The sequence below is a fragment of the Cydia strobilella genome, chromosome 18 (assembly GCF_947568885.1).
Source record: "Cydia strobilella chromosome 18, ilCydStro3.1, whole genome shotgun sequence".
Taxonomy (NCBI): domain Eukaryota; kingdom Metazoa; phylum Arthropoda; class Insecta; order Lepidoptera; family Tortricidae; genus Cydia; species Cydia strobilella.
Genome location: NC_086058.1, coordinates 7,057,111 through 7,072,270, shown reverse-complemented (window position 1 = coordinate 7,072,270; position 15,160 = coordinate 7,057,111). Strand labels below are relative to the sequence as shown.

At 37.0% G+C, this 15,160-nt stretch overlaps 1 protein-coding gene and 1 long non-coding RNA gene across 2 annotated transcripts; both read left to right on the top strand.

Moving 5' to 3' along the window:
• The first annotated feature begins 2,758 nt into the window (after window positions 1–2,758).
• LOC134749405 (uncharacterized) lies at window positions 2,759–5,183 on the top strand. The gene is made up of 4 exons (XR_010128486.1): window positions 2,759–2,794; window positions 3,184–3,211; window positions 3,575–3,637; window positions 5,130–5,183. It is a non-coding gene; the product is annotated as an uncharacterized LOC134749405 (long non-coding RNA).
• Window positions 5,184–7,608: 2,425 nt separating this feature from the next.
• On the top strand, window positions 7,609–11,037 carry LOC134749362 (uncharacterized). Its single transcript, XM_063684282.1, has 4 exons — window positions 7,609–7,962; window positions 8,270–8,515; window positions 9,893–10,078; window positions 10,843–11,037. The coding sequence occupies exons 1-4, from the start codon at window positions 7,642–7,644 to the stop codon at window positions 11,020–11,022; spliced, it is 933 nt and encodes a 310-aa protein (XP_063540352.1). The 5' UTR covers window positions 7,609–7,641; the 3' UTR covers window positions 11,023–11,037.
• Window positions 11,038–15,160: the final 4,123 nt, after the last annotated feature.

The window sequence follows — 15,160 nt, the reverse complement described above, 5'->3', positions numbered from 1 at the left end:
GTCAAGATTTAAAGTAACGGTCATGGTATTGCTTTTGGATTTTGGCGGTAGGCACTGGTAGGCACTGGCAAAAAGGTGTGTGCGCGTAAAACTTTACGCGCGATTGAAGTAAAAGTTCTTTGACGTTTATCGCTATGTTGGCACTTTGACGTGTGTCCTTTTGTTCGTGTGTCACAACTGAGCGTTACTTCCGTCGGAAAAAAATCTGAGTTACCCTCTAGTCGCGCCTAAAGGAGTTTTACTTCAAAAGTTTTACTTTAAAAATCAGACCTTGGTCCATACACTGTTAGTACCTACTTACTTAATGTTTTCTTAAAAAGTAAACTAAAGAATATATGTATGACGTTCGTCCAAGTCCAAACTGTACAGTTTTCTCTCCTGTGGGTAATAGTTAACAGCTTGTGGGCATGTAGGTAATGATTTTATTATACTTATCCAAATAAAAGGAGTACCTTTTCATGTGGATAGGGTTTAATAAGAAAATTAATAACTAGCCCCTAACTTTTGGGTATGTCTACAGGAAAGACGCGAACCCAGTTTTGTGTTTGACCCCCTTACATCCTGGCAGGTGCTGCCGTGTGCATCCATGACACGGGCAAGGGCAAAGTAAAGTGTAAAAAGGGTTTCTACGTGTTGGCTTCGGCTCTGAGCACGCCTCCCAAATGTTCGAAACACAATTGTTCCGTGATGGGTAAAAACATACAAATAGATATTACTAACCGATCCCATAAATATATTTCTGCACTAGTTCAATTTCATTGCAAGAATACCACGTACCAAAACCATAAGAATTGGCACACTGCGTCCAATTAGCACGTGCGAGCGGGATGTCGCTGTAATACGCGCATAGCGTTGTATCGCTCAAGCTTCGGAGCGACGTGCGAATCGGTCGCAGTGTGCCATGCTCCATAGACCAACATAGTTTTAGACTTCAAAAGAAATATCAATAAAATGACCAAGCAATAAAAATAATATTTGTTTTAAATCGAATCTTGCGTACAAAATTGCGAAATTAAAATACAAATACATTCTATATCAACTTTATTGAGTGCATGAAAAAATATATATAACTTTTATTCAATTGTGCAATTTCTTTTAACATCATGAGGGTTTGGATTAGCTCCATGTTTTTTTTAACGCAATACGCGACAGGCGTACCTGATTTGGAACCAGGTAATTACCCACTGTTCCGCTGCAGGAGCTATATTTCATCATTGAGTGAATGTCTATTTGTTCTTATTTCGAGATCTTGTGGTGCATATCACTCACAATATACAAGTATGAGCGAGATGCACTGTGACTGATATCAAAATGTGATCCAAATTAGATCAAGTTGTAGTTCGATTGCGACTCCTCGTCGTCACACATAACATATCAATCTTGAGACTTCACAAACAAACACTTATGCACTTATACCCATAAGATTACGTTTTATATGTAAGTGATTATGAGTAGATACACTTTGTATCGCAATGGTGAAGCTCTGTACTAGTTGGTACTAGTTTTAAGCTAATTAATACGGTTTAACTTGTGCCAGTTTTAATTGCTTGTCATAGTTGTAAGGGTTTGTTTGGATTGTATGACGACCTGTCTGGCCTAGTGGGTAGTGACTCTGCCTATGAAGTAAGAGCATTTATTTGTGTGCTGAGCACGGATGTATGTTCCTGGATGGTAGGTGTTTACTCTTTATTTAAGTATTCATAGGTATATGTTGTCTTAGTACCCACAACACAATTGAGCTTACTGTGGCTTACCTAACCCGTGGCTAACCTGTTATGGATTTCTGTGGTCCGAAATAAATGTTTTTTTTTGTCAATTTCAACTTCTTCTTCACTCTTATTATATGGACGTTTCACGATGTTTTCGTTCACTGAAAAGCAACGAATCATGCAGGAAAATGGAAGCTTTTGATGATTAAATGCTAATTTGGGAAATTATCTCATAGACTCTGAACAATTAACAATTGTTATCTTACCTCGGAAATACATTTATGATAATTGTTATTTTTCAGTTGAAACAACCAGTCCTAGAAGCACACCGCAACCCATAGAGACGCCAAGTAAGTGGCTATACTTAACATATTCATCATCACTTCGAGTAGGTACTTATATTTACTCGTCAGTGTAAAGGATGACACACGCTAAAACTGTCCGGCTCCGGGCCGAGCCGTCCAACCCTTCAATTTCTATGATTGGTGATCAGTAATCCCGTGATGCTTTCTATAGAAAACGAAATGTCGGACGTCTGGCCCGGACCCGGATTGTTCTAGCGTGAACCATCCTTTACACTGAGGAATATTTTGCGAAAGACACTATCACCCTGAAAATAAATAATTAGAAAGTATTTCATAATTAGGTCATAATTTTAATTCGGTGGTTTTTACTTACGTAAGTTATCACAACTAACAAAGTTAAGATATGTCTTCTAAATCAAGGGAGATAGGGCCTCCTAGTCTATCCGGTAGTGAGGCTTCCTACGAAGCTGGAGCTTTGGGTTCGAAACTGGTGTGAGTATTTATTTGTGTGTTTCACAAATATTTGTTCCTGAATTATAAATGTTTTCATGTATTTGCATAATATTTCTATTTATTATATATCGCCTATCGTCCACAGAACACTCCTTATTGAGTTTACCGTGGGACTAGTCCGATATTTGTAAGATAATCCAGTTTTTTTTAGTCAAGTAAACGTAGGTACATACAAAATAACGAAACTCCTTTTTCACCCATTTCAAAATTAAATTGATGATAATAATTTTACAGATTTAGCAACTGCACAGACTTATCTATACCGTCGTAAGTGCACTTCTCACAGATATTATAATTACCTATATTGCTTAATATTACCTATATTGCTAATAGCTATTAACTTTATACGGGCCGCATGCTTATTTGCCACCGTCGTGGTATAAAAAAATAGACTAGATTCAAGTTATGATAACTTACGTAGCAAAGCCATTTAATAACTCTTATTTGAATTTATTGACACCAGTCAAGATCTTTTTACCGTCGCGTAATGATTAGAATGTGACAGTGATACAATATATACGAGGAAAAATACTTCTTTTATTACCGTTTGCTTTTGTTAGCGTTTCTTGAAAAGAAATATGATATTCAACTAATGCATCTTTTGTTCAGGTGACCGACCACATTAAACCTTTCAAACATTATCTTATCCGTTTCAGGTACTCTCTTCGATACTCTGGAATTTTGGTAAGATTACACTTTGGCTGAAAATATTGTTAGAATTTATTTTTTAGATATTCTATAATTATTGCATTCGGAATTAGAAACAGCTTTAACAGACCCACCGCTTAAAAAGTAAAATACAAAAGACGAATAATATGAATTACATGACTGTAACCTAAATATTATTAAGAAAAATATTATTCCTGCGTTAAAACTATTGAAAAGAACCCAGAAAGAACATAATGCCAAATCTACCCTCATGGGATCCCTGTCTGTCTGTCTGTCTATCCGCCTGTCACAGTCAATTTGCTCCGAAATTTCTCGATTCATGTGTATTTAAGGTTAATTAAATAAATACGTAACTATTGTTTGTATCTCTTATTATAGGAGCGGAGAGTCATTGAAATTAAAAAAAGACGATAAAAACTGCAGAGGAAATAAAATAGACACGTAAGATTTAACCCGACTGATAATATACGAAGCGTACTGTTTGCACATAAATTGTTTCGCAATTGCAGCTGCATTACTGTTGCGACATTACTGCTGCGGCGATGATGACGGATTGTACGTCATAATCGCGGCAGTAAAGCGGCGGCGAAAGTCACTAATTTTATCAAGCAAATTAACAGATACAGCGGCAGCATCAAGCCGCAGCAGTAGGTCAGACCGAGATGAGTTAACATAAAGGATGCGTGCTAGACCGGGCCGGGGCCGGGCCGGAGCTTCCGGCGCTTCGTTTTCTATGGAAAGCACCATGTGATCAGCGATCAGCCGTCATAGAAAATGATGTAGGACGCCTCGGCCCGAGCACGGCCCGGTCTAGCGTGATCCATCCTTAAAGGTGAGGTGACACAGCGGCAGCGTCCATATGTCGCCAACTATAGACGCTAGAAGTATGACCACCAAGAAAGAATGGTTCATTTTCCATTTTAACCAACTTCATAATACATGCCACAGGCGTGTTCTAAATAAAATAAAAAGTAGTCTAAATAAATGATAAAAAACAATGCCAGAATCAGGGCTCGGAACCGGTATTTTTTTTAAACCCCGAAATAGCCCAATATTTTGAATTTTTTTATGCTCATTACGTAGGACTGAATCATGTATTTAGAAAACAATTTTGCATTATTAAAACGTCCCATTAAAAATGAAATTATAAACAAAAGAACGAAAAATAACGTTATAATACCGGTATTTTTGTATGGAGCAAATACCGGTTTCCGACCCCTGGCCAGAATACTCCAAACATACTTTATAGCAATAATGCCAAAACTGGTAAAGAAATGGTCTTGAAAAAATGACGATGAACTTATATTTAGCAATATTTTATTTTAACCCTAACCGCTGTAAAACCTCAACTGCTCATCTGAGGCCTAACAGGCGCATTTTAATTTTTATCATAAGATTTGGATTCGATCTGGATTAGATATGGATCGGATCTGTCAGTGTCAAAAGTGACATTTCTTCAACCAAAAGCATCAAACGTAATTACTATAAGGTAAACGTCCTAGTGCTTGACACGATAATGCCCAATAGATGACACCCTGCTATCATCTTTATTGACAATGACTCATGTCAGGCGTGGCTCACTCTCGCTACAAGTATGCGGCCCACACCAAACGGACGCCTGCTCGCGCTTGCGTCATATCTGTCGTAATAGAAGTTAGCGTTTTGTTAGACAGTGATCCTTCTGTACTTAGTACTATTATTTATTCTACCTTTAAATTTTAATTGAATTAAATTTCACCTAATAATTTAATAGGTACCTATAAAAATTTATTTATTTTAATAATATGTAGTATATTTGATTTAACAACTTACTTAATTTATTTTAATTATTTATTAATGTATCATAAAATTAAAACGCAAAACTGTATTCAGACGACATCTGTCGCCGTACCTATGTAAAAATAATATAAATATTTATCGGTTTTTGTTGCAGCAATAGCAGTGAGACAAATAAGACTGCAAATGTGAAAAGCGGTAGGAGACTCCACCAGGTTTACGATCCACTGTCGGTTGAAGAACACAAAAAGTTAGCTTCTTACATCGTTACTAATAATATATGTATACACACACGTTACGGGTAATGTTAGAAGATTAATTAAACTCAAGTTTACCCTGGCATAACTAGTTACCCGAGTTTAAGTTTAAGGCTTTAAGGCTTGGGTAATACTAGGTATAACCAGGTAAACTTAAGTTTGCGATACAACGAGGGAATGCCGCCAGCATCCTTGGTACAATGCCTCAAGGAACCATTTTAAATTAAAGCTAAGTAGTTATTAAGTCAGTATAGTAGTACTACTGTACCTAAATGTACTGTACCTGTATCTTTTATGTACCTAAATAAATGCATATTTAATTGGTATATATTGGGAGCATAATTTTTTTATTAAACATTTATTCTGGCGAAATAAACCCTATTTTTACATTTATTCTTTTGCCAAACTGCAAGACAGTTTGTGTGTGTATATATATATATATATATATATTTATGATATAGGAGGCAAACGAGCAGACAAATCGACTGAAGGTAAGCGACCGTCGCCTTTTGAGGCCAGGGGAAGGACATAGGATAGTTTTCATCAATCATCATCATCATTACGAAGTCGCGGGCAGAACCTAGCGCATTACTACCTATTCCTGCATACAGCTTGTTAGTACACCTACATAAACAGGTCTCCTTGCTGTCCGTTTGTAATAGCGGTCTTTATATATTTGTTGTTAAAGAAAATGTCTCGGAAAAAATCATCGTTTCAAAAGTTCAATAAAACATCGATGCGATCTGATGAATGGTACAAATTAGATACCTACCCAAAATAGTTTCGTTTATTTATTTCTTTTTTAGGGTTCCGTACCGAAAGGGTAAAAACGAGACCCTATTACTACGACTCCACTGTCCGCCTGTCCGTCAGTCTGTATGTCTGTCCGTTTGTCTGTCACCAGGCTGTATCTCATGAGCCGTGATAGCTAGACACTTGAAATTTTCACAGATGATGTATTTCTGTTGCCGCTATAACAACAAATACTAAAAACAGAATAAAATGAATATTTACGTAGGGCTCCCATACAACAAATGTGATTTTATTGCCGTTTTTTTGCGTTGATCCAACTGACCGAACTTGAATTAGGTAACCTGCAATTGTTATATTCTTTTAGATCAACAAGGTTTGCGATGGCGGACTTAGAGTGAGTATTTTTGTATTATTTAATTGTTATTCGTTTTACAAGGGGGAGAAATTGTTGTTTAACTCCTAATATTGAGACCTGAGCAAGCGAAAGACTCCAAAATTGAACCATGAAAGCAGCAAGTGGTTTAAAAAGTAGAATCATGAGCGTTGTGAGGGTTTCAGGACTCAAGAGTTAAATAAACTTTGTTACCGAGTGACACAACATTTTTCACCACGTCAACGTGAGGATCAAGTAAAACACTACGAATCAAATCCATCACTTAAATTAAATACACCTAAAAAATTTCATTGAATTACTTTGCCACTCTTGTGGAGAAAATGCAACTTTCGGGTCTCTATTGGTTCTCATAAAGTTTTAAGTTATAATCTTATAATGTATTGAAATAAAACTATGAAAACGGATTATATCGCGTATATTGAATTTATAATACATCCCGACGTTTCGAACCCTTTACAGCGTTCGTGGTCAACGGGTGACTGAGGAAAAATTACAAAGTGCAAAAATACCCACATACTAAAAATAATGAACAATCATAGACTATAAACTTTAAGGCTAAATCGGTTCATAAGGCTAGTTATACACTACAATTATTTTCAAGTAAAGATATATATATATATATAAATACGCGATATAATCCGTTTTCATAGTTTTATTTCATGAGTAACTATCGCGGTAACCGAAGACAATATTATAATGTATTGTTTGTCCGATTTTTTTTATCAGAAACGCGTAACTTTTCAGGATTGCCATAAAACAAACCTAACCTAACCTAACCTAACCTGTCTACAGGATAACCTTACGAAAATCCTGAAATGTTACCGGTTTCAGAATTATGACTAATGATAATCTGACAATCATTACATTATGACTTTCAATATGTATTTATGTTTGTATGTATGTAGGTAAGTTTGAGTTTAAATTTGCCTTTTACCGTAGTGTTGAAACTGCTCAGCAAATTTGTGAATGAAATGATAACATTGCCCATATTTTAACGTAGTTTTTTTTTCACGAATAATGCTTTTTGTTTTTTATTAGGTATTTATATTTTTGTATATTATTTTACATAGCTTATTTCGTTTCGTTTTTTAGCTCTACCAGCCACCCCGAGGAGCAGAACAGCAATGAAACTGCTAACAGGCTAAAACTCAATGGATATACGGTAAATAGCAACTGTTGATTCTATATTACCCTCGCATTATGCAAGTATAAATGTGCATTAAAGAAAAATAAAATTACAGCTGTACGAAGACTTGACAAAATTAATGGAAAAATTAGATGCAAACACCTCTGTGTCCGTAATAGCAAAAACCGCCGAGTTCCACAATATAGTGCTATGCAAAATAAGTGCCAAACAGCATAGCAGGTTCTTCAGAACTTTGGATGACAAATATGTGGACGAAAAACCAGAAAAAAAGATAATACTTATCGTTCACGGCCTATCCCCTATGGGCTTCAATACCGTTCCATGCCTATGTATTCAAAACAGCTTAATGAAGTTAGTAAAAATATACGCAAATCATTTGGACAAATTTGATATATTTTTAATACCAATGGGAAATCCTGATGGTATTGCGGACCAGACCGTGAGTATTTTTAATGTAATCGTAAGTTAAATTGTTCTCAAAATCACGAGCTCTTTCGATCATATAATAGGAGACACAAAAGTGGTGCCTTATGGTAGTTACGGTGTTGTCATCTTGTCATCATCCATGACTGATGACGGAGCCCCGCGGCGCGTGCTCCTATATCCGGTATTTGTAATATTATTCCTCGTTCCTATAGAGCAGTAGTGAAACTTAGCAATTTAACCTACTACTGATATTACGGAGAATAATAATTCAGCTCCAAATACTTACGCTCTAAAATTTTATATTTTGTCTAAATAATCAGCTTGTGTTATGGAACAAGAACAAATCGCCTCAACAAGCATGCTCAGGCGTGAACGTGGACCGCAACTTCGACGTACATTGGAACAAGAGCCACGGCATCAGCAGCTGTACACAGGCTTTCCCGGGACCAGCCCCCTTCTCGGAGTTCGAGAGCCGTGCCGTGGCGGATCTTATCCACCATTACAACCACAAGATTGTAGCGTACATCCACGTTCATGCTGGGACTTATAGTGCTGCAACATACAAGGTAAACACGGTTTTGTGTAGAGGCTCTTAGGACCGAGAGCGGTTTTAAGATTTAACGATTTGTACTGTGGTCTGCTTGACCAGACGCCGTCCGCCGCGGGAGACCGCCATTTGCTCATGATCGACTACGTCCGAATGCTATGTTCGTAAATATATGTTCGTGGTCTGGCCCACCACACGCGACGTCCACGGCGTCCACCTGAGGCGCCCGAAGATCACTCGCCGCGGTCGACAACAGGCATTCAAATATAGCAATACAGCATCCATCCGCCGCGTCGTCTATTGAAAATAATAGAAAACATTACTAAAGAAAAAAACGGCCAAGTGCGAGTCGGACTCGCGCACCGAGTGTTCCGTACTTTTAGTATTTGTTGTTATAGCGGCAACAGAAATACATCATCCGTGAAAATTTCAACTGTCTAGTCACGGTTCATGAGATACAGCCTGGTGAAAGACAGACAGACGAACAGACGGACAGACGGACAGCGGTCTTAGTAAAGGGTGACTCACGTTAGACCGGGCCATGTCCAGGCCGGAGCTTCCGGCGCTTCGTTTTCTATGAAAAGCATCACGTGATCACCTGTCATGTCATAGATAAGTAAGCGCCGGAAGCTCCGGCCCAGACACGGCCCGGTCTAAAGTGAGTCATCCTTCATAGGGTCCCATTTTTACCCTTTTGGGGACGAAACCCTAAATAGAGCCACTTATGAGCAGCACTTATGGGCAGTCATCTGCCGTGGACGGCGTATGGTGTGTGGTCAAGCAGACCAGGCACCGGAGGCGGGCAACTTGTCAGTCACGTCACGGCACGCTGTCTGTAGCCTCAAAGGTTTGATATTGCTATGATACGACATTGACATGACTTGTATAGTTCTAGTGCGCTCTAAGGAGCAGGCTGCGGTGATTAACGACTTGAACATTGCATATGACGAATTACAAACTCACGTTGCCAGTCAATCTCAGGTCATCTTTTGTTTGTAAAATTCGTTTTTGATTTTGCTCCATAAGGAAAAGGCAATGCCTATTGTAGGAACCAACGCTGCACTGTAATGAATGTATACTTATGTAGGTAGTGAAAAAACATTGAAAATTATAAATTCTGTTTATATTACCTAAACGAATGTAAGTATTTCTCATTTTAGCCGTTCAAAACCTTATTTCTAACTTAAACTTGATCAATATATTTTCCGGTGTTTTCCCATTTATACCTAATATCATCTACATCTACGTTTATCGTCAATCATTTGTTAATTAAAAAAAAAACATTCCTACCATCCATTTTTCGTACGCAAAGAAAGTCCGTCGGTAAGTAAAGTAGGTACATTATTAAACTGACGTCTAGAATAAGGAATAGTAAACTGACAATTTATATACGCAGGGAGACGCAGTACTTTATCCCAAAGGATACTCGGACCAAGCGATCGATGAAAAGTACACCGACTTAGAGGCGGGCATTGAAGAAGCTATGAGGAACGCCGGTTTCAAAGTGTATGGTGTCACTCTGACCAGCTTATACCGATGGTACGGACGCGTCACTGGAACAAGTGTGGATTACAGTACCACGGTAAGATTATTATTCTCATCCATGTTTTTTTTACTTACCATTTAGTATCTCTAGCTCCGAGATGAGGCCTGCTCAAAAAACCTAAGACATAAAAATCAACAGGCCCAAATTGATAATTTGTCACCTGCATGACTGACTATTCGCCGTACAGCTGCAAAAGAGCATAGCCGCTTTATGAATGTTCGCTTTATACAACTCGCTGTAGTCGCTGTAGATTGCTGGCCTGTTTGGTAAAGTTAGGTAATCGCGCGCTCCCGACCGGCGTGCCCCGAGCCCCCGACCGGCTCGAGTACTATTTTCTTTAGTCTTGAATAAATACGATAAAATAACCTAAAATATTGGATATTTTTGTATGTATACTCGTATTTTACTATCAATCGAAGTGAAAAGCAGAATGTAACTCAGGCATAAATGTCCGTTTTATCCTTGACTATATATAAATTGCCTCGGTAAAAATCGCTTTATGCCCTTGTTGTACAATCTACTATTTATTCTGACTTGTATATAAAATTGCATGTTGAAGTGTAAAAGTGCCCGCCCTTGTGACCTATGTGGTGAGTATGAATGTGCCGCGAATACCTATCTATCATAGGTACCTACCTACGTAGATTTGCGCGCTTTATGAGAGCCTTGCATCAGTTGCGTTAATTAGGCGCGCTGTCTTCCAATCCAAACAAAATAGTTAATAAAATCAAAAAGTAAAAGGTAATTGACATATAACGGTATATTGTATAATTTGTAATTTCTATTTATTACCTACATAGATATATGGCATTCCATATGCCATGGAGTTCGTCATGCAACCGTATGAAGAATACCGATCACCACAGACCACTTCCGAAGAAATGCAGGACAACGTCCTTACCGAAGTCTGGCAAAGAATCATTGATGTAATCTTCAGCACCATTCACAAAAGTACAACACCGTCATCTTCCGCAGAATAATATAAGAAGAGAGTAGAAAGAGGTTTCAGTTGACTTTATATATTTTTCTTTTATTTAGTAACTAATTCTCTTGCCTAAAGCGAGGTTAGAGGACTAGCAAGAACTTGCTTGCAATTTTCATTACATTGCTGTACCTTATTAGTCGGCAATGTAACGTAAATTGCACGCAAGTTCTTGCTAGTCTAGGCCTCCCTTAACTCTGACATCATACACATAAATACTCTTACCGAGATTTGAACCTACCACTACCAGCCTCGCGGTGCACCTGACATCAAAACGATATCTGAATGATGTCAGTTAGTTATGATTCGCGCGTTCTTTTCGCTCGGACTTGTCTGTAGTCCGTACATACATATATTAGCGCGGGCGAGACGCACGCGCGAATGATAACTAACTGACATCATTCAGATATTGTTTTTTTAACTTGCATGTTTGAATACTTTGAATTGGCCTGGCCGTCGCGGTAGAGCATAATGCCCAAGTCGTAAGGCAAATGGTCAAATAACCTCCGCCCGAGACTCCCCGCAGAAATCGTTAAAAACAGCCGGTAAGTAACGGAAACTGTTAAATAATTTAGGTTATTAAAAATGCACTCAAAGCCCTTAAGAGATAGAACTGCATATATGTGACATTTTCAACCAAAAGGTTCCACATTATCGCTTGTCGATAAGGTTGATTTCTAATTGAAGCTATATGGAAATAGCGCCTTACTGACAAGCGACAATAAGTATCCTTTTGGTTGAAAATGGCACATATTGTTAAATTTATGGACAAGCTAACGACATCCTTGTTTTTGGTTAGTGTTTGTACAACGAAATATTAAAGGTAAAAAGAAAAGTAAGTAAGAGTAAAAAGGGACATTTTTCAAATCAGACGTAATAGTAAATGGGAAAATTTGCAAAGGGAGCATTTTGTAGACTAGATGTTTGCGAATGTCATATATCGCAATTTGCGATATGACTATTCAGAGAATGGTCGTTGTGTGATTTAGATTAGACAGAGGTACATTTTTCAATATAATCTAACGATACTAAGTAACGATACGTATATACATATATAAGTATTCCCTCATGACACATGCATGCCAAAAAAACATTTTGATTTTGATTCTGGTTTTTTTAAGATAATTCGAGTCCCCCAAATGAACAAGTCCCCCGGACTCCCCCTACATAGGTATCATGTAAATCAACATTCAATGATGTAGTGTTATTTTTATTATAAACTTTATTGGTATGCCTCACAGTTCGTATCTGAATGGTATGCCAAAGCAGATTACTTTCTTTTCGTTACAAGAGAGAATTCGCACAAGTGTGTCATTGTTATCTTTTGGGCTCTCTTTGCATACGAAAAGGATTCAAGAAATCGAAAATCGAGTTTTCGAGGATTTTAAATAACTTTATTACATGCTTAAATCCATGATGATAAATATTTTAGACAAATACCAAGATAAAATGCAGTAGGAGCCTTTATTTCACGCAGTACACTTCATTTTTTTACTGGTCGTTTGTACGGACGATTTCAAAGATCTCTTACAACGTTGAAGGTGTAAAAAAATTCGCAGCCGGTACAAACCCCAAAAGACCCTACTTTTCTAATAAAGAGATGTGAATGCATTCGGTGCCTATTGTGTTTATTTATCACTATAAAGACACGAGACCTAGTGTCACTACATTACATACTAATGAACTAGAACTCATTTGGGCGCTTTGTACAGAGTTCAATGGATTCATAGTGACTATTACATTTCACCAAAGATTAATGTTGGGTATAGGGCGTTTTTCAAACCGAACAACTGTGATAGTTATTATACAAAAATCTAAGTAAGCAATGTCCAGTATAATGCAAAGCTAGCAGGAATAGTAGATTGTTAACCAAGGGATGAAAGGCACTCACCTGTGACGAGGTATTTTGGCGCTCGAACGCAGTGAGAGCGCCAATAGTCCGAGGCTGAAATGATGCCTTTCACCCGAGTTAAACACTCTACTTTTCATATCGAATATGAGGAAAGTAACATGCATGTGTTTTTTTTAAACATGACCAAGTATACATTTTTATAGTATTTCTTAAGGGTACTTTCAGTTAACAATTTAGGCAAATGTATAGTTATCATGGAATGGAGAGTCAAATATCAGAATGGAAATTGTATAACAAATTCATTTAAACTCAAATTTCAATTGCTTATCGTAAAAACAAACAAAAAATCGTACTTCGAACGTAAAATGCTCTAGTGCAGAACTGCAGACACGTATCATTTTCTGCACACCTTTTAGAACAACAATAACTCTCTTTCAGAGCATTAGAAATTAAGAAATAGTTACGCAATACAATGAAAATTATATAGTTGTAAAAAAAAAACACTGTAAATATACAAATGAATATTAATCGAGTTTAACGAACTAATGTTAAACGAGTTTAACGAACTAGTTTTAAGAACTAATGCACAGCCAGCAGGTAAAACAGTTACGCAATACAATTAAAATTATATAGGTAGTTGTAAGAAAACAAAACACTATGTAGGTACGTATACATATATGCAAATGTATGTATACAAATGAATATTAATCGAGTTTAACGAACTTATAGCATTGAAAATGTACCTACAGGAGAACATCGGCAACTCCTACGCAGTAACGGAGACTATTCAAGCTCTGTCTTTTGCTACTAACTATAAACTTAGTCTGACGTGAAATCAGACTGTTCAGATAAAGATAGATAAGATAAAAAAAGTTTATTGCCATAACTAGAAATCTTACATTCCTTAACAGGTAGGTACTTACTTCTATTTCAATAACAATATCTACCAATAGTAATTTTCGATGAGACTATTCTTAATAAATCAATCAAGTAGCCATTGCGCTAGTTTTCGTCCACTTGAAGAAATTTGTATATAAACCTATATTGCTGCGCAAATTTGGACTTATTAATATCTTAACAATATATCTATCTACATAAAAATGATATTTCGCTAGTAGAAAATTAAAAATGAAATACCTTTTTTATTTGCTAATCCGTCAAGTGGACGAAAACTAGACTAAACTATAAATTATCTTATTGATCTTAAGTATCAGTCTACTCTCTATCTCCAAATTGTGTCATTACCGTTTTTCTGACAACCGACCCTTGTTTGATAATGTATACATATGTAATCATAGTCAACCTCCTCGCAACAACTGATTTTACCCGACGCTGCAACAATCATCTGCTATAGATGTCGTGGCCAATGATGATGATGATACTATGTAGTAATAGTAGTCTAGCAACCTCTGTTGTTGTTTGTAAACATCGTCTCTGTTACTTAGTGAATAGGTACCTGAGCAGGTAAAGATAGTGAAACAATTACTCTCACCACACGTCGTAGGTGTGACATTGCCCTAAGTGAAGAGTTTAAGAAAGTATGCTGACAGGCAGCGGTGAGTCACGACATTCATACAAAGACCAGATCCTCGGGTTAATGCCAAATCTCATTGACCTAAAGACGGGTTTCGATAACGGATCGGTTTTGATTGTTAACATTTAACGAGTTGGCTGTTTCCATGCGTGCGACCTTTTTACACAGCTGACAAAGGGAGGGTAACGGTTTTTGAATATAGGATATGTTTGTGAGCGTATGTCTATATTTTCCTGCAGTACAAACGGATTAACATATTTTTAACACAGTGAGGTGTCTTTAAATTATTTATAGTTGTGCTAGTGACTGACAGTATAAATAAATTAAGGTTTTAGCTTAGTGATTTGAAAGCTTTATTTAATATAGTTAATTAAGGTCAGTTTTTAATGCAGTCATTTTTGTGACATTCGAGGGATTTATGTTCTTTGTGATGCTTAATTGTTTCCATGCACCTTATCTCTTAGTTTGAAAGTAATTTTACTTGTATGAAAAATGATAATTAGGATGAATCATGATGATAGGAGCGCATGCCCAATGCTGAAAAGTGAAAGAAGTAGTTTTAAGTATTTATTTTATTGTATTACTACGGAAGCCGACCTCTGCTATTGTGACTGTGAGTTGGTGAATTGCAAAAAAAATGTACGTAGTTATTAGTCTTAATTTAATTGATTCCATTGTGTTACGAAAATTAACTATGGAAAATGTATTGGATTATATTTTTTGAACTTAATTCATACATATAAGTATATA